Below are 19189 nucleotides of genomic sequence, written 5' to 3'. Positions count from 1 at the left end.
TGTCTGTCTGTCTGTCTGTCTGTCTGTCTGTCTGTCTGTCTGTCTGTCTGTCTGTCTGTCTGTCTGTCTGTCTGTCTGTCTGTCTGTCTGTCTGTCTGTCTGTCTGTCTGTCTGTCTGTCTGTCTGTCTGTCTGTCTGTCTGTCTGTCTGTCTGTCTGTCTGTCTGTCTGTCTCCATTCAATACTGTGACTGTGGTGGATAAACTACCCCTACCCTGTGTGTGTGTGTGTGTGTGTGTGTGTGTGTGTGTGTGTGTGTGTGTGTGTGTGTGTGTGTGTGTGTGTGTGTGTGTGTGTGTGTGTGTGTGTGTGTGTAACATGATGTCAGAGGAAGGATACAGGTGCAGTTTCACCTGTAGTGGAAAACAACCCTGTGGAACAATGATGGAACGGAATGTTGTTCTGTTTTAGACCAGTCGGCTGAAACAATGTTTTCACTTTACCAACAACAGCCTGATCAAACAGGATGACTGGGGCTGGGGCCCAAATGGTACTCCTATATAGTGCACTACAGTGCATTCAGACCCCTTGACTTCACTCCTATGTAGTGCACTACAGTGCATTCAGACCCCTTGACTTCACTCCTATGTAGTGCACTACAGTGCATTCAGACCCCTTGACTTCACTCCTATATAGTGCACTACAGTGCATTCAGACCCCTTGACTTCACTCCTATGTAGTGCACTACAGTGCATTCAGACCCCTTGACTTCACTCCTATGTAGTGCACTACAGTGCATTCAGACCCCTTGACTTCACTCCTATGTAGTGCACTACAGTGCATTCAGACCCCTTGACTTCACTCCTATGTAGTGCACTACAGTGCATTCAGACCCCTTGACTTCACTCCTATGTAGTGCACTACAGTGCATTCAGACCCCTTGACTTCACTCCGATATAGTGCACTACAGTGCATTCAGACCCCTTGACTTCACTCCTATGTTGTGCACTACAGTGCATTCAGACCCCTTGACTTCACTCCGATATAGTGCACTACAGTGCATTCAGACCCCTTGACTTCACTCCTATGTAGTGCACTACAGTGCATTCAGACCCCTTGACTTCACTCCTATGTAGTGCACTACAGTGCATTCAGACCCCTTGACTTCACTCCGATATAGTGCACTACAGTGCATTCAGACCCCTTGACTTCACTCCGATGTAGTGCACTACAGTGCATTCAGACCCCTTGACTTCACTCCTATGTAGTGCACTACAGTGCATTCAGACCCCTTGACTTCACTCCTATATAGTGCACTACAGTGCATTCAGACCCCTTGACTTCACTCCTATATAGTGCACTACAGTGCATTCAGACCCCTTGACTTCACTCCTATGTAGTGCACTACAGTGCATTCAGACCCCTTGACTTCACTCCGATATAGTGCACTACAGTGCATTCAGACACCTTGACCTCTCACCTCTCCTAAGTAAAAGGCACATGACAGCCCACTTGGAATTTGCCAAAAGGCACCTAAAGGACTCTCAGACCATGAGAAACAAGATTCTCTCATCTGATGAAACCAAGATTGAACTCTTTGGCCTGAATGCTAAGTGTCACGTCTGGAGGAAACCTGGCACCCTACGGTTAAGCATGGTGGTGGCAGCATCATGTTGTGGGGGTGTTTTTCAGTGGCAGGGACTGGGAGACTAGTCAGGATTGAGGGAAAGATGAACGGAGCAAAGTACAAAGAGATCATTGATGAAAACCTGCTCCAAAGCACTCAGGACCTATGACTGGGCGAAGGTTCACCTTCCAACAGGACAACGACCCTAAGCACACAGCCAAGACAACGCAGGAGTGGCTTTGGGACAAATGTCTGAATGTCCTTGAGTGGCCCAGCCAGAGCCTGGACTTGAACCCGATCTAACATCTCTGGAGAGACCTGAAAATAGCTGTGCAGTGACGCTCCCCATCCAACCTGACAGAGCTTGAGAGGATCTGCAGAGAAGAATGGAAAAACTCCCCAAATACAGGTGTGCCAAGGTTGTAGAATCATACCCAAGAAGACTCGAGGCTGTAATCACTGCCAAAGGTGCTTCAACAAAGTACTGAGTAAAGGGTCTGAATACTTACGTAAATGTGATATTTCAGTTTTTAATATTGTGTAAATTTGCTCCAATTTCAAAAAAACAGTTTTTGCTTTGTCATTATGGGGTATTGTGTGTAGATTGGTGAGGGGAAAAAACGAGGTTGGTGGCACCTTGATTGGGGATTAGCTCATGGTAATGGCTGGGGCGGAATCGGTGGAATGATAACAAAGACACCAAACACATGGTTTCCATGGTGTCCATGTGTTTGATGACATTCCGTTTGCCTCCGTTCCAGCCATTATTATGAGCCGTCCTTCCCCTATAGAGAATAGTGTACTATATGGGACGCATCCTGTCTGACTACTGTTCTACAGAGTAGCGTTGTCACACTATTCACACTACATTATGATAGACACACACACTGACCTTCTCTTTGTGTGTGTGTGTGTTTTCAGACGTACATATTCACCGACGGAGAGGATGACAGGCTGAGGAAGAGGATGGGTGAGATTCAAAAATAAAAACACATACATACACATATTCTAAAGGTGCCAGATTATAACAGGAAGCTAATATTGTTATTCTAGAGGTGCCAGATTATAACAGGAAGCTAATATTGTTATTCTAGAGGTGCCAGATTATAACAGGAAGCTAATATTGTTATTCTGGAGGTGCCCGATTATAACAGGAAGCTAATATTGTTATTCTAGAGGTGCCAGATTATAACAGGAAGCTAATATTGTTATTCTAGAGGTGCCAGATTATAACAGGAAGCTAATATTGCTGACTCATTCAAAACTGTTTTGCCACCATAGTAACACAATAGCATCCAATCATCTTTGTTAAAAGTCACATACTGTACTGTGTTGTGCTGAAATGTGTGCTATGCATCATTTGACCCCAGGGCTCATTTACTGACTGTCTGACTGACTGACTGATTGATGTTATTCCTACAGGGAGTCACATGATCAATACTAACTGTTCAGCGGCCCACAGTCGCCAGGCTCTGTCCTGTAAAATGGCCGTCGAATACGACACCTTCATCAGCTCTGGCAAGAAGTAAGACAACACACACACACACACACACACACACACACACACACACACACACACACACAAACCGAAATGACAAAATTAGCAGTTTGCGTTAATGGCTTAGGAATCAAAGTCAGGTTGATTGTGGTTAACCCTTCTAGGTGGTTCTGACCATGTGGATGATGATACTGATTGTGGTTAACCCTTCTAGGTGGTTCTGACCATGTGGATGATGATACTGATTGTGGTTAACCCTTCTAGGTGGTTCTGCCATGTGGATGATGATACTGATTGTGGTTAACCCTTCTAGGTGGTTCTGACCATGTGGATGATGATACTGATTGTGGTTAACCCTTCTAGGTGGTTCTGACCATGTGGATGATGATACTGATTGTGGTTAACCCTTCTAGGTGGTTCTGACCATGTGGATGATGATACTGATTGTGGTTAACCCTTCTAGGTGGTTCTGACCATGTGGATGATGATACTGATTGTGGTTAACCCTTCTAGGTGGTTCTGCCATGTGGATGATGATACTGATTGTGGTTAACCCTTCTAGGTGGTTCTGACCATGTGGATGATGATACTGATTGTGGTTAACCCTTCTAGGTGGTTCTGCCATGTGGATGATGATACTGATTGTGGTTAACCCTTCTAGGTGGTTCTGACCATGTGGATGATGATACTGATTGTGGTTAACCCTTCTAGGTGGTTCTGCCATGTGGATGATGATACTGATTGTGGTTAACCCTTCTAGGTGGTTCTGCCATGTGGATGATGATACTGATTGTGGTTAACCCTTCTAGGTGGTTCTGCCATGTGGATGATGATACTGATTGTGGTTAACCCTTCTAGGTGGTTCTGCCATGTGGATGATGATACTGATTGTGGTTAACCCTTGTAGGTGGTTCTGACCATGTGGATGATGATACTGATTGTGGTTAACCCTTGTAGGTGGTTCTGACCATGTGGATGATGATACTGATTGTGGTTAACCCTTGTAGGTGGTTCTGACCACGTGGATGATGATACTGATTGTGGTTAACCCTTGTAGGTGGTTCTGCCACGTGGATGATGATAACTACGTGAACATACGTCCCCTTGTGAAGCTCCTGTCTCACTACAGCCATGCCCACGACGTCTACATTGGCCGGCCTAGCCTCGACCGACCGCTAGAAGCCACCGAGAGGTTTGGCGACTCCCACACGGTAATGTGTTCACTAACCTAAAACATGTTTCTCTTCTCATTTTAACCATTATTTTGTTTTGTGACTATATAATAACCCAGCAAGCACATTTTGGTTCCTTGGAAGTTGTGGGAACGTACATTTTTGGTTTCCCATTAGTTCTGGGAATGAAGCCATACGTTTCCTGACTGGTTAAACTGAACTGTTTTTTTAAACATTTTGAGAACAGAAGTTAACATTTAGCCTGTTCTGGGAACGTACGTTTTGAGGCTGCAGGGATGTTCTGAGAACGTTTTGCTATGGTTACTATGGTTCCCTGAAAGTTTTTCTGGGAGGTTTTATTAACGTTCTGAGAACATAAATGATAGGGTATTTGAAGGTAATTAAATAACGTTCTGAGAACATTCCCTAAATGTTCTTAATGCTTAAAAGAGTATTTGGAGTTTTTTTTAAATAACTTTAACTTTTCACTGAATGTTTCAATAACACTGCTAGCTTAGTTTAGGTTAACTGTTTGGAACTCCAAGTATAGATAGAACACATGGAAATGAATTTTCTTAGGCATTAATCATGCAAACCCATTTCTTTATTATTGTGTGAGTTTTGAACCTATGGTCTTCTGTTCTGAGTCCATGGAATTATTCCACTGGGCCACCAAGATGGAGATAGCATGCAATGTTTTTTAACTCATACAAAGCTGTTACTTTTAGTCTATTCAAACAGCATTAGTGGGCACGGCCCAATACACCTGAATGCACTTAACGAGATAGAGAAAGTTGTGTTGATGCAGGGCCGATGTAGATCTTAACGCATGGTGAGTGAGCTACAGGCAGGAATCAGCACTGAGCCATCTATGGGGAGGGGTGCCCCCTTGTGGACAGAGCGAATCACCCAACGTTTTACTCCCACCCTGGGGAGATTGATAAACCCCGTGAACACTATTGAACGAGAGGTACCAGAGGGGCATTAAACATGGACAAGAGTCCAACACACGTTGTGCTTCCGTGAGACTGTATAGTCTGCATGAATCCTGGCTCCCTTATGGGCACAGAGGGTAATGGGTGCTGTAACAAAACGTGGGGACACTGTCGTCACGGTAATGTTTTTGTGGAGCGGTGCACTGGTTGCTCAGACCCTTGCTAACACGGAACCCAAACGCTAACACAGAACCCAAACCGGCTGCGCACGTGCGCTATCGTGCATACATTTATTTTGTCCCCCTACACCAAACGCGATCACGACGCGCAGGTTAAAATATCAAAACAAACCCTGAACCAATGACATTAATTTGGGGACAGGTCGAAAAGCATTAAACATGTATGGCAATTTAGCTAGTTAGCTTGCACTTGCTAGCTAATTTGTCCTATTTAGCTAGCTTGCTGTTGCTAGCTAGTTTGTCCTGGGATATAAACATTGAGTTGTTATTTTACCTGATATGCACAAGGTCCTCTACTCCGACAATTAATCCACACACAAAACTCTCAACCGAATCATTTCTAGTCATCTCTCCTCCTTCCAGGCTTTTTCTTTGAACTTATATTGTGATTGGCTTCTACACTTTCATAGTATTACCACGACAACCGGCAAAACAGTTAGTCTTTCAATCACCCACATGGGTATAACCAATGAGATGGCACGTGGGTACCTGCTTCTATAAACCAATGAGGAGATGGCACGTGGGTACCTGCTTCTATAAACCAATGAGGAGATGGGAGAGGCAGGACTTGCAGCGCGATCTGCGTCAGAAATAGGAATGACTTCTATTTTAGCCCTTGGCAACGCAGACGATCCTGCGAGCAGTGTGGGTGCACTAATTGAGGAACATAATATTCCTAAATTCCTCCTGGCTAATGTCGGCTATTAATTTTTAGGAATATATGTCGTCAGGGTATAAGGCCCCTTTCTCCAGGTTACCCAAGCCAGCTTCTCGGGGGCTGCTTCCTCATCGGAGGAGCACGCAAGCCGCGCTTTCTCCACTCCCTCCAACTCTAGGAATTGAAAATAATAATGGGGTTGCCATAACAATGGGAAACACTAGTAAACTTCCTTCACCGGAAGTTATGCATGCTAGCCGACATTAGCCAGGAGGCTCTTTAGTTTAGCCTCTCTGGGCTAGGCGGGACGAATTCGTCCCACCTACGTAACAGCCACTTGAAGCCTGTGGCGCGATTTTCAAAACCTTAAAAATCCTATTACTTCAATTTCTCAAACATATAACTATTTTACAGCTATTTAAAGACAAGACTCTCGTTAATCTAACCACACTGTCCGATTTCAAAAAGGCTTTACAACGAAAGCAAAACATTAGATTATGTCAGCAGAGTACCAAGCCAGAAATAATCAGACACCCATTTTTCAAGCTAGCATATAATGTCACAAAAACCCAGAAGACAGCTAAATGCAGCACTAACCTTTGATGATCTTCATCAGATGACAACCCTAGGACATTATGTTATACAATACATGCATGTTTTGTTCAATCAAGTTCATATTTATATCAAAAACCAGCTTTTTACATTAGCATGTGACGTTCAGAACTAGCATACCCCCGCAAACTTCCGGGGAATTCGCTAACATTTTACTAAATTACTCACGATAAACGTTCACAAAAAGCATAACAATTATTTTAAGAATTATAGATACAGACCTCCTCTATGCACTCGATATGTCCGATTTTAAAATAGCTTTTGGTGAAAGCACATTTTGCAATATTCTAAGTACATAGCCCAGGCATCACGGGCTAGCTATTTAGACACCCGGCAAGTTTAGCACTCACCATAATCATATTTACTATTATAAAAGTTTGATTACCTTTTGTTGTCTTCGTCAGAATGCACTCCCAGGACTGCTACTTCAATAACAAATGTTGGTTTGGTCCAAAATAACCCATCGTTATATCCGAATAGCGGCGTTTTGTTCGTGCGTTCCAGATACTATCCGAAATGGTAAAGAAGGGTCGTGCGCATGGCGCAATTCGTGACAAAAAAATTCTAAATATTCCATTACCGTACTTCGAAGCATGTCAACCGCTGTTTAAAATCAATTTTTATGCCATTTTTCTCGTAGAAAAGCGATAATATTCCGACCGGGAATCTCCTTTTCGGCAAACAGAGGAAAAAAATCACAAAGACGGGGGCGGTCAGGTCACGCGCCTAAGCCCAGAGTCCCTTGATCGGCCACTTGAGAAACGCGATAATGTGTTTCAGCCTGGGGCTGGGATGACGACATTCAGGTTTTTCCCGGGCTCTGAGCGCCTATGGACGACGTAGGAAGTGTCACGTTAGAGCAGAGATCCTTAGTAAAAGATAGAGATGGAAAAGAAGTTCAAGAAATGGTCAGACAGGCCACTTCCTGTAAAGGAATCTCTCAGGTTTTGACCTGCCATTTGAGTTCTGTTATACTCACAGACACCATTCAAACAGTTTTAGAAACTTTAGGGTGTTTTCTATCCATATGTAATAAGTATATGCATATTCTAGTTACTGGGTAGGAGTGGTAACCAGATTAAATCGGGTATGTTTTTTATCCAGCCGTGTCAATACTGCCCCCTAGCCCTAACAGGCTAAGCTAGGCTGGCTAGCATCTTTGACCGCAGCACGGTCCGTTTAGAATAACCAAGCAACTTAACGCTACGTATACTAAACAAGAGAGCTACCCCAAGCAACTCCACCGTGGCAGGAATAGCTAGCCCGCTACGCAGAGCAGCTCCACCGTGGGGAGGAATATCTAGCACGCTATGCAGAGCAACTCCACCGTGGGGATGAATAGCTAGCATGCTATGCAGAGCAACTCCACCATGGGGAGGAATAGCTAGCACGCTATGCAGAGCTTGTCAGCTGGCCTGGTCTTGAAAGTCTCTATGTAGGACCGGACCAAAGAGGAGAGACCGGACCCTTCATCCACATGTAAGAGAGGAAAGCGGTGCTTGACTGAGACATAAACAGGCAGCGGGGGGGGGGGTCTACCCTCTCTCTTTGAGTAACCTTCCGTAACCGGTGACAGAGCGCCAGGAGCCAGGTTGAGCGGCGGCAGCCACTGTACACACCACGTCCAGGCAGACAAGGCATTTGCTCCGAACAAAGACCCAATCTATGTCGGCGTCATACTACTCAGACTCGGCTGAGGTATGGTCACCCGGGAGAGGAAGTGAATATCTGAAACACCAAGGCCCCTATAGAATGCTACACGAGTGTCAAGAGAACCTGCGTGTAGACAAGTAGGGAAACAGTGCCAGTCCTGCACATGAACGGATTTGAGTAATGGAATGCCAGAGCATGCACCGAGCCGAGACATACAAGTCAACAAACGTGAGTATCTCTTTATTCGTTTGGGCATGGTCGCGAACCTCAACCGGGCTTAGCCTTCACCATCTAGCTCTCATTTGTCTGTCATCTTACTCATTGTTATACCAACGGCAAGAAACCTTAAGAGAAACAAATTGTTTGTGATTATGAAACTATGAGAACCATACAACGTCCAGGGGGTGAGCACGGTCTACCACAAAGCGACAGTGTAGTTGGTGCAACTAAGACCGTCTCGTCTTACAATTGTTTGTTTTAGTATCGTGAATTGTTCCTGTTCACACTGAGGTGAAGAACGGAATAATTGAAGGAATAAATCGGAGCCTCATGCTTATCACCTGTGGAAGGCGGGGCTTCCAGCGAGGCGCAGATTTCATTGGCCTTGTCAGATGTGATTGTAGATCCTTCAACCGAAGTCGTGAGAGTACGACTCCCCATAGTATGTTGTACAGAAGTTGACTGACTGAAAGGGAACATATGGTTCTTAGAACGTAATGTGCTAGCTGGGTGGTTCTCAGAACGTTATGTGCTAGCTGGGTGGTTCTCAGAACATTATGTGCTAGTTGGGTGGTTCTCAGAACGTTATGTGCTAGTTGGGTGGTTCTCAGAACATTATGTGCTATTTGGGTGGTTCTCAGAACGTTATGTGCTAGCTGGGTGGTTCTCAGAATGTTATGTGCTAGCTGGGTGGTTCTCAGAACGTTATGTGCTAGTTGGGTAGTTATATATTGTATATAGATATATAAAACAATAATAATAATATTGAATATGAATATATGTGTGAGTTTCCATTTATAATTGTATGTATCTGCCTATATAATGCCCTGCATTGTGTTTATTACACGTTAGTAATATTGTGTGTATTTTGTATGCATGTTGTGTGCTTTCAGCGTCCAGTGCGTTTCTGGTTTGCCACAGGAGGGGCAGGGTTCTGTGTTAGTCGAGGTCTCGCCCTCAAGATGAGCCCCTGGGCCAGGTGAGACTGTGTGTATATTTTGAGACTCACGGTGGGTTATTCTCCTGCTTTTCTGTGAGGTTGTGAACATACGTGTGTTTATGTGTGTTTATTTTGGAAGTCAGTAGGCAGTTTCCACACATGACATATTCACTCTCTCTTTCTCCTCTCTCTCTCACTGTCTTTCTCTCTAACTCTCACTCCCTCCCTTTCTCTCACTCCCTCCCTTTCTCTCTCTCTCTCTCTTTCTTTCTTTCTTTCTTTCTTTCTTTCTTTCTTTCTCTCTCTCTCTCTCTTTCTTTCTCTCTCTCTCTCTCTTTCTCTCTCTCTCTCTCTCTCTCTCTCTCTCTCTCTTTCTCTCTTTCTTTCTCTCTGTCTTTCTTTCTCTCTCTCTGTCTTCCTTTCTCTCTCTCTTTCTCTCTCTCTGTCTCTCTCTCTCTCTATCTCTCTCTCTGTGTCTCTCTGTCTTTCTCTCTCCTCTTTCCACTCTCTCTCTCCCGGTCCCCAGTGGAGGTAATTTCATGACAACAGCTGATCGTATTCGTCTCCCTGACGACTGTACCGTTGGTTACATCATCGAGGCGTTGCTTGGGGTGGGTCTTATCCGCTCCCCACTGTTCCACTCTCACCTGGAGAACCTTCAGCTGGTGTCACCGACACAGATACACCACCAGGTACACACACACACAGTAATACTACTATGGAGTATGGACCCTGTTAAGCTTCCATGGAACACAGCGCTAAATACTAGCCAATGGAACGCAGCGCTAAATACTAACCAATGGAACGCAGCGCTAAATACTAACCAATGGAACGCAGCGCTAAATACTAACCAATGGAACGCAGCGCTAAATACTAGCTAATGGAACGCAGCGCTAAATACTGGCCAATGGAACGCAGCGCTAAATACTGGCTAATGGAACGCAGCGCTAAATACTGGCCAATGGAACGCAGCGCTAAATACTAGCCAATGGAACGCAGCGCTAAATACTGGCCAATGGAACGCAGCGCTAAATACTGGCCAATGGAACGCAGCGCTAAATACTGGCCAATGGAACGCAGCGCTAAATACTGGCCAATGGAACGCAGCGCTAAATACTAGCCAATGGAACGCAGCGCTAAATACTGGCCAATGGAACGCAGCGCTAAATACTGGCCAATGGAACGCAGCGCTAAATACTGGCCAATGGAACATGATATAGCCTACTGAATTGAATGTTCTCATTTATTGAATACAGTCTGACAGGTGTGTGGGTGTGTGTGTGTGTGTGTTTGTTTGTTTATTGCCGTTTCAGGTGACTCTGAGTTATGGAACGTTTGATAGTAAGAGAAACATAATCAACGTAAGAGGAGCTCTCTCATTGGACGAAGACCCTACCAGGTAATATAGGGTTTGTGTTTGCGTCTGCATGTGTGTGTCTTTTGAGAGCCACAGTGGGTCGCTTCCCTACTTTGTCTAAGTGACTGTGTGAGTGTTTGCGTGTAAAACTCTCTCTATGCATGTGTTTTCATGTTGTTGTATTAAAAGTCTCAGCAGGCAGTTTCCATGCAGTGTCACATTCACTTCCCTTCTCTCACTTCTTTCTCTCCCCCATACTCCCTCCCTCCCTCTCTCTCTGCCCCTCCCCCTCTCCCCCTCTCTCAGGTTCAGGTCTGTCCATTGTGTCGTATACCCAGACACTCCGTGGTGTTCAGCCCTGACCTGGTACTGAGGTACTGACCCCACCAGTCCAGAGACACGGAAAGAGGGGAGAAGACGAGAGATGGATTAAAGACACGGAGGGAGCGGTGGACAGAGGAGAGAAGTGGAGAAGAGGGACTAAAAATATTGATGAATGGATAGACAGAGGAGAGGACAGGAGAGACCGAGCCATTAACCTCCCTCTGTATGGATTCAGAATGAGACCCTATTGTCATGATACGGTGCCTTCTGACCATAGAACGGCTTTCTCGAGCTCTCATGTCCTACTTGGTGTCATAGGGGTGGAGTCGGATCGTTTTGGGGTTCCTAGGGCCTCTGGGGCACCTCGTGGGACGACACTGAATCTCTCCGTCACCGGATCCTCACGCCCTCTAACCCTTGACCTCTAACCCCTAGTCCCTCCCAGAGAGGCCTGGTGGGGAGAAGAGATGATCGCGGTGTTGTTGTGAAGTTGCTGATTGCAGATGGCTCTGTGATGGACAACGTTGCAGCTCTAACAGAGGGGGACTGTTTTAAGGCGCGATGTTGTTGTGAAGTTGCTGATTGCAGATGGCTCTGTGATGGACAACGTTGCAGCTCTAACAGAGGGGGACTGTTTTAAGCCACGGTGCTGTTGTGTCACTGCACTCCGCTTTGTAGCCTGAGCGCCAGTCTTCTTTGTGCTATCATCAACTCCTTGTCACGTTTGGCTCGTCCATGACAGCAATGTAGTTGGCATGGTAGCACAAACATGTCTGGGACCAGGCTATCTATTTTGTGAGTAGAAGTTGTAATCTCCCCCCCCCTTGGTTGCTAAGGAGAATGGTTCTATACCCTCTTTGGTGTTCAACATTCCTCTTCCTGTATCTTGGAGACTGAAGGATAAACTAATTGTGTACAGTTTTTTTTTTCTCAATATTCTTCCCAATATTAACGTTTATTGTGGATTTTAAAAAAAGTACTGTCAACAGACTCTGGATCTCTACCAGACCAGTGAAGTGGTGTTTTACTGCTCATTGTTAACAGTTGATTACTTTTAAGTATTATCTTGTTATTCCATCCGACAGCTGTCAATCAGACAACCGTTATAATGACTTGGAGTTGGATGGTGACTAAGCACTTTGCTGGGAGTTATGAAGCACCAGGGACTGTATACATAAAGCAGGTCTCAGAATAGGGCTGCTGGCCTAGGATCAGGTGCCCTCTCTTATTCATTATAATCTAAAAGGCCAAACTGATCCTAAATCAGCACTCTTACTCTGAGATTCTTTATGAATATGGTTCCAGAAATCACACTGGGGGGCCAAAAGACTTTCAACCCTAACATCATACTGTATTGAAGACAGACTATGCGTTTTGTTATCATGAAGATGTATATCGCTGTACATTTGTAATCAGAAGAATTTAGAAGGAGTAGAACAGGCCTCCGCATTCATGTGATAACGGGCAGACAGGCAGCCGTTCCAGTTCTATGTTTAGTAGTAGTACCATGGAGCATGTTGGGAGGGATCAGAGAGGTGGAAATAGAATGACTAGAACACTCTTGGAACCTTTAACCCTGGTCATTTGACTCCTGGGTACTCTCACATTGGCTGCCAGTCCACCCATTATGCCATCATAATGGGGAGACCTGTTCTATGGATTGTTTCTCTATGAGCGGAACACGTACATGTTCTTAATAAGTGTTCTGATGACTTCTCTCTCTCTGTGAGTTATTAATTGACCCATAATGGGTTTCTGATTGGAGATTCTTTATGAGAAGCGTTCTTCCTCAACTGGGCCTTTTATAGATAGAAACCTGTTCTGTTTTGACCACTAGGTGAACATCATCTGCTTTAGTAATGTTTTTATGTTATTCTTTTGATCAGGATAGTTTCTGATTGGATTTTACTGCATTGTTGTCGTTGTTGTTGTCTTTGTTGTCATCGTTGTTGTTGTTGTCGTCGTTGTTGGATGTATTCTCCAGTATGTGGACTATAGAAAGACGGTAGTATCTCCAGGGAACGCTGAATATTTTGCCTTATGTCTCGCCACAGTGGTTGCTATTCTCTGCTTTTTTAATAAAGCCTTATAATGCCTTATTCAGCCTTATAGCGCCTTATTCAGCCTAATGCCTTATTCAGCCTTATAGCGCCTTATTGACCTGAAGTGTGTGTGTGTGTGTGTGTGTGTGTGTGTGTGTGTGTGTGTGTGTGTGTGTGTGTGTGTGTGTGTGTGTGTGTGTGTGTGTGTGTGTGTGTGTGTGTGTGTGTGTGTGTGTGTGTGTGTGTGTGTGTGTGTGTGTGTGTGTGTGTGTGTGTGTGTGTGTGTGTGTGTGGCAGATTACTGCCCAAGCTTCTTTTAATCCATCACATTCCTTTGCAGGCCACGTAAGATTCTCAGACAGACAGACAGACAGACAGACAGACAGACAGACAGACAGACAGACAGACAGACAGACAGACAGACAGACAGACAGACAGACAGACAGACAGACAGACAGACAGACAGACAGACAGACAAATTCTCACACAGACAGACTCAGTGAAGGAATGTGTGTGTGAGGATCAAACAGCAGGATGCGGTGGGAGCGTTCATACCTGACTGTGTGTCTGTCAGGCTGTGTGTCTGTCAGGCTGTGTGTCTATCAGGCTGTGTGTTATGTTGGTGGGATAATAGCTTGGCATCCCAGAGGTACATAATAATAGGTGTCCTTCTGGAAGAGATCCTTATTCTAGTCTTCTTTCCCAGGGACTTCCCTGTCTGTGTGGGAGGATTATTCTAGTAGTCTCTTCCCAGGGACTTCCCTGGCTGTGTGTCTGTGTGGGAGGATTATTCTAGTGTAGGATGAGATCTGATGAAACTACTGTTTGTCTTTGACTTGCTTCATGTCCTCTGAGTCTAATTACCCTGATTACATGTCTCCAGCTGACCAGGATTCCGTTGTTATTACAGGTGTCTGGGTCAATAGTGAGTATTGATCTGTCTCCAGCTGACCAGGATTCAGTTGTTATTACAGGTGTCTGGGTCAATAGTGAGTACTGATCTATGTCTCCAGTTGGGACAGGATTCAGTCCGATCGCCCCTTCGCAGCTATGCACCTTTTTAAAGGCAATGTTCCCTTGTTCGCAAAGACCGCATTCACGACAAACCTGCATATGTTGGCTCAATCGGAAATTCCATTCAAGCGTGCTTATAATGCGGATCTTCCGCGGTCCAGAATGAATCTAGGCCCTAGTGTTAATGATACAACAATATAACCCAATGTGTGGGCCCTAATGATACAACAATATAACCCAATGTGTGGGCCCTAATGATACAACAATATAACCCAATGTGTGGGCCCTAATGATACAACAATATAACCCAATGTGTGGGCCCTAATGATACAACAATATAACCCAATGTGTGGGCCCTAATGATACAACAATATATCTTTCTTTCTTTCCCTCCCTCAGGGGCGGAAATCCCGGGGGGGGAGGGGACGACCCAAAATATGATTTGTCCCCCCCAATATATCACTGTAAACATAACTATGTAATTTAAATAATATTAATAATACGCAATGAAAGCAATTGTGCTGATTATAGACACTTAATAGCGGGTTTTTAAGTTTCAAAAGATTGCGACCCCCCCACCCTTTGTCTCACAATGGTTTGATCCACTGCCAGTTCCTTAGTTGGCAAGGTAACAGAGGGTTCATATCTACTGTCTGAAAGGCACTCAATGCACGTAACTGACGTGAGGTTCATCCAGTCAATCGCGCCATAGCAATGTTATGTTTTATGTTGGCAGGGTTCACACACACACTAGCTGAATTTGCAGAGCTAGCGCGCAAATATGAACTATTAAGCTAGCTAGCACCTATTCCATTTATGTGGCGTCGTCAAAGATGGAATCTTTGCTATCGTCAATTTTTTCCAAGATCAGAATGCAGATGATGAAGTTAGTGCTTCAAAGTCCCTGTGATAAGGTTAGCGATAAGCTCAAGTCCAAACTGAACAGAACTACACTCTCTTCTACCATTGTCTTAAATATACTGCTCAAAAAAATAAAGGGAACACTTAAACAACACATCCTAGATCTGAACGAACGAAATAATTTAATTAAATACTTTTTTCTTTACATAGTTGAATGTGTGTCAACAAAATCACACAAAAATAATCAATGGAAATCCAATTTATCAACCCATGGAGGTCTGGATTTGGAGTCACACTCAAAATGAAAGTGGAAAACCACACTACAGGCTGATCCAACTTTGATGTAATGTCCTTAAAACAAGTCAAAATGAGGCTCAGTAGTGTGTGTGTGGCCTCCACGTGCCTGTATGACCTCCCTACAACGCCTGGGCATGCTCCTGATGAGGTGGCGGGTGGTCTCCTGAGGGATCTCCTCCCAGACCTGGACGAAAGCATCCGCCAACTCCTGGACAGTCTGTGGTGCAACGTGGCATTGGTGGATGGAGCGAGACATGATGTCCCAGATGTGCTCAATTGGATTCAGGTCTGGGGAACGGGCGGGCCAGTCCATAGCATCAATGCCTTCCTCTTGCAGGAACTGCTGACACACTCCAGCCACATGAGGTCTAGCATTGTCTTGCATTAGGAGGAACCCAGGGCCAACCGTACCAGCATATGATCTCACAAGGGGTCTGAGGATCTCATCTCGGTACCTAATGGCAGTCAGGCTACCTCTGGCGAGCACATGGAGGGCTGTGCGGCCCCCAAAGAAATGCCACCCCACACCATGACTGACCCACCGCCAAACCGGTCATGCTGGAGGATGTTGCAGGCAGCAGAACGTTCTCCACGGCGTCTCCAGACTCTGTCACGTCTGTCACGTGCTCAGTGTGAACCTGCTTTCATCTGTGAAGAGCACAGGGCGCCAGTGGCGAATTTGCCAATCTTGGTGTTCTCTGGCAAATGCCAAACGTCCTGCACGGCGTTGGGCTGTAAGCACAACCCCCACCTGTGGACGTCGGGCCCTCATACCACCCTCATGGAGTCTGTTTCTGACCGTTTGAGCAGACACATGCACATTTGTGGCCTGCTGGAGGTCATTTTGCAGGGCTCTGGCAGTGCTCCTCCTGCTCCTCCTTGCACAAAGGCGGAGGTAGCGGTCCTGCTGCTGGGTTGTTGCCCTCCTACGGCCTCCTCCATGTCTCCTGATGTACTGGCCTGTCTCCTGGTAGCGCCTCCATGCTCTGGACACTACGCTGACAGACACAGCAAACCTTCTTGCCACAGCTCGCATTGATGTGCCATCCTGGATGAGCTGCACTACCTGAGCCACTTGTGTGGGTTGTAGACTCCGTCTCATGCTACCACTAGAGTGAAAGCACTGCCAGCATTCAAAAGTGACCAAAACATCAGCCAGGAAGCATAGGAACTGAGAAGTGGTCTGTGGTCCCCACCTGCAGAACCACTCCTTTATTGGGGGTGTCTTGCTAATTGCCTATAATTTCCACCTGTTGTCTATTCCATTTGCACAACAGCATGTGAAATTTATTGTCAATCAGTGTTGCTTCCTAAGTGGACAGTTTGATTTCACAGAAGTGTGATTGACTTGGACTTGTGTTGTTTAAGTGTTCCCTTTATTTTTTTGAGCAGTGTATATTTAATGGTCTCGTTGCAAAAGCTAAGTTGTCGCAAGTGAACTTGTATTTATTTATTTTATTTCACCTTTATTTAACCCGGGTAGCAAAGATTATAGCAAACACCACTGAAACGGAATTGGTGCTCGCTAGCTTTGCAAATTCAGCTATTGTTGGAAGCCAGCCAATATGAAACAAACTATTAAAATTACAAAAGGTTGCAGCATATGTTGTGTAAATGGTGAACTCATACAGCTGTCAACTCTTGTCACTGCAATCCGTTTCACATTTGCTAGCTACCTTTTAGATCAAAGCTCAAATAGAATGATAACAGATAAGATGATAGAAGCCCATCTCCTACTGTAAATAACCTACACACTGTGTGTGTGTAGCCAACCAGCCAGGTAGAAAAATGGCAGAAAAATAAAAAATACGGACATCAGAGTGTTTTTCAGTACACCAAAACGCAAAGTAAGAACCCTAGTAGCCTAATATCTCAAAGACTAGTTGATAAAATGTTCATAAGAAAGAAGTGAAATGCTAATTGAAATGTTTCACAATGATGTCATTAGGCAGAGCAGGCAACAGATGGCACACAGACAGCAGAGTTGGGGACAGATATGCAGGGACAGACTGGCAGAGACAGGGAGTCTCAGGTAAGTTTGAGTCTTTGTTTGGCAACATTATGAAAGGTTCTCAATTTTTTTGACTTTGTAAAATAGGAACATAATTGGAAAATGCCATGGATACCCCCACTCTCAACTTAAACTGGTGACTGAACTAAGATTTGTTAAAGGCAGTGGTATTGCTGTTGTGATTAGTTGTGTAGTTTTGGGTACCGGTAGTTAGGAGTATGGCAAACACCTTATTTCTTTGGTTCCTCAATATACATTTACCATATTACAATGTAGGCTATGTGTTACAGCACTATTTTTGGTGTCCCCTTCAGGAATTGCTCTTGAGAAAATTTCACGTAATTGTCCCCTCCAAAGTTTCGCCCCTGCACCCCCTCTTTCTTTCTCTATCCTTCACCCCCTCTCTCCTTCTCTCTCTCCCCATCTTTCTTTCTCTATCCTTCACCCCCTCTCTCTCCTTCTCTCTCTACCCCCTCTTTCTTTCTGTCCTTCACCCCTTATCTCTCTCCCCCTCTCTTCTCTTCTGTCTTCCCGTCTCTCCTTCTCTCTCTCCCCCTCTCCTTCTCTCCCCTCTCTCCTTCTCTCTCTCTCCCCCTCTCTCCCCCTCTCCTTCTCTCTCTCCCGCCTCTCCTTCTCTCTCTCTCTCCCGCCTCTCCTTCTCTCTCTCTCCCGCCTCTCCCTCTCTCTCTCTCCCGCCTCTCCTTCTCTCTCTCTCCCGCCTCTCCTTCTCTCTCTCTCCCCCTCTCCTTCTCTCTCTCTCCCCCCCTCTTTTCTCTCTCTCCCCCCTCTTTTTCTCTCTCTCCCCCTCTCTTTCTCTCTCTCCCCCTCTCTCCTTCTCTCTCTCCCCCTCTCTCCTTCTCTCTCTCCCCCTCTCTCCTGCTCTCTCTCCCCCTCTCTCCTTCTCTCTCTCTCCGCCCTCTCCATCAGTCCTTATTAGTTGGTCCCTCAGTAGAGACAGTCCCATTATAGTAACTAAACTAATCACGCACACACAGAATTATCTGTGCAGTTAAATAAAGGTTACAATAAAAAATGTATTAAAATCTGTGCAGAGATAAGAGTCTTACATCAACAGATGTTGAAATTCCCCTTGCTAGAGGAGGAGGAACAAAATCCCCTGGCTAGAGGAGGAGAAGAAACTCCCCTGATTAGAGAAGGAGGAGAAACTCCCCTTGCACGAGGAACAACTCCCCTTGCACGAGGAACAACTCCCCTGGCTGGAGGAGGAGAAACTCCCCTTGTTAGAGGAGGAGAAACTCCCCTGGCTGGAGGAGGAGAAACTCCCCTGGCTGGAGGAGGAGAAACTCCCCTGGCTGGAGGAGGAGAAACTCCCCTGGCTGAAGGAGGAGAAACTCCCCTGGCTGGAGGAGAAACTCCCCTTGTTAGAGGAGGAGAAACTCCCCTGGCTGGAGGAGGAGAAACTCCCCTTGCTGGAGGAGGAGAAACTCCCCTGGCTAGAGGAGGAGAAACTCCCCTGGCTGGAGGAGAAACTCCCCTGGCTAGAGGAGGAGAAACTCCCCTGGCTAGAGGAGGAGAAACTCCCCTTGCTGGAGAGGAGAAACTCCCCTGGCTGGAGGAGGAGAAACTCCCCTGGCTAGAGGAGGAGAAACTCCCCTGGCTGGAGGAGGAGAAACTCCCCTGGCTAGAGGAGGAGAAACTCCCCTGGCTAGAGGAGGAGAAACTCCCCTGGCTAGAGGAGGAGAAACTCCCCTGGCTAGAGGAGGAGAAACTCCCCTTGCTAGAGGAGAAACTCCCCTGGCTGGAGGAGGAGAAACTCCCCTGGCTAGAGGA

The 19189-nt window shown here is 45.7% G+C and overlaps 1 protein-coding gene across 1 annotated transcript in view; it reads left to right on the top strand.

Moving 5' to 3' along the window:
* The window catches only part of LOC106594217 (beta-1,3-N-acetylglucosaminyltransferase lunatic fringe), a 29184-nt gene extending 15912 nt beyond the window's left edge, over nucleotides 1-13272 (top strand). The window contains exons 2-8 of the mRNA XM_045690664.1: nucleotides 2488-2536; nucleotides 2989-3091; nucleotides 4122-4275; nucleotides 9446-9531; nucleotides 10019-10184; nucleotides 10806-10891; nucleotides 11156-13272. Coding sequence (XP_045546620.1) covers nucleotides 2488-2536; nucleotides 2989-3091; nucleotides 4122-4275; nucleotides 9446-9531; nucleotides 10019-10184; nucleotides 10806-10891; nucleotides 11156-11222 — 711 coding nt within the window. The 3' untranslated portion in view covers nucleotides 11223-13272. The remainder of the gene's footprint in view (nucleotides 1-2487; nucleotides 2537-2988; nucleotides 3092-4121; nucleotides 4276-9445; nucleotides 9532-10018; nucleotides 10185-10805; nucleotides 10892-11155) is intronic.
* Nucleotides 13273-19189: the final 5917 nt, after the last annotated feature.

Source organism: Salmo salar, chromosome ssa12, assembly GCF_905237065.1.
Source record: "Salmo salar chromosome ssa12, Ssal_v3.1, whole genome shotgun sequence".
NCBI lineage: Eukaryota > Metazoa > Chordata > Actinopteri > Salmoniformes > Salmonidae > Salmo > Salmo salar.
This window is presented reverse-complemented; position numbering and strand designations above follow the sequence as displayed.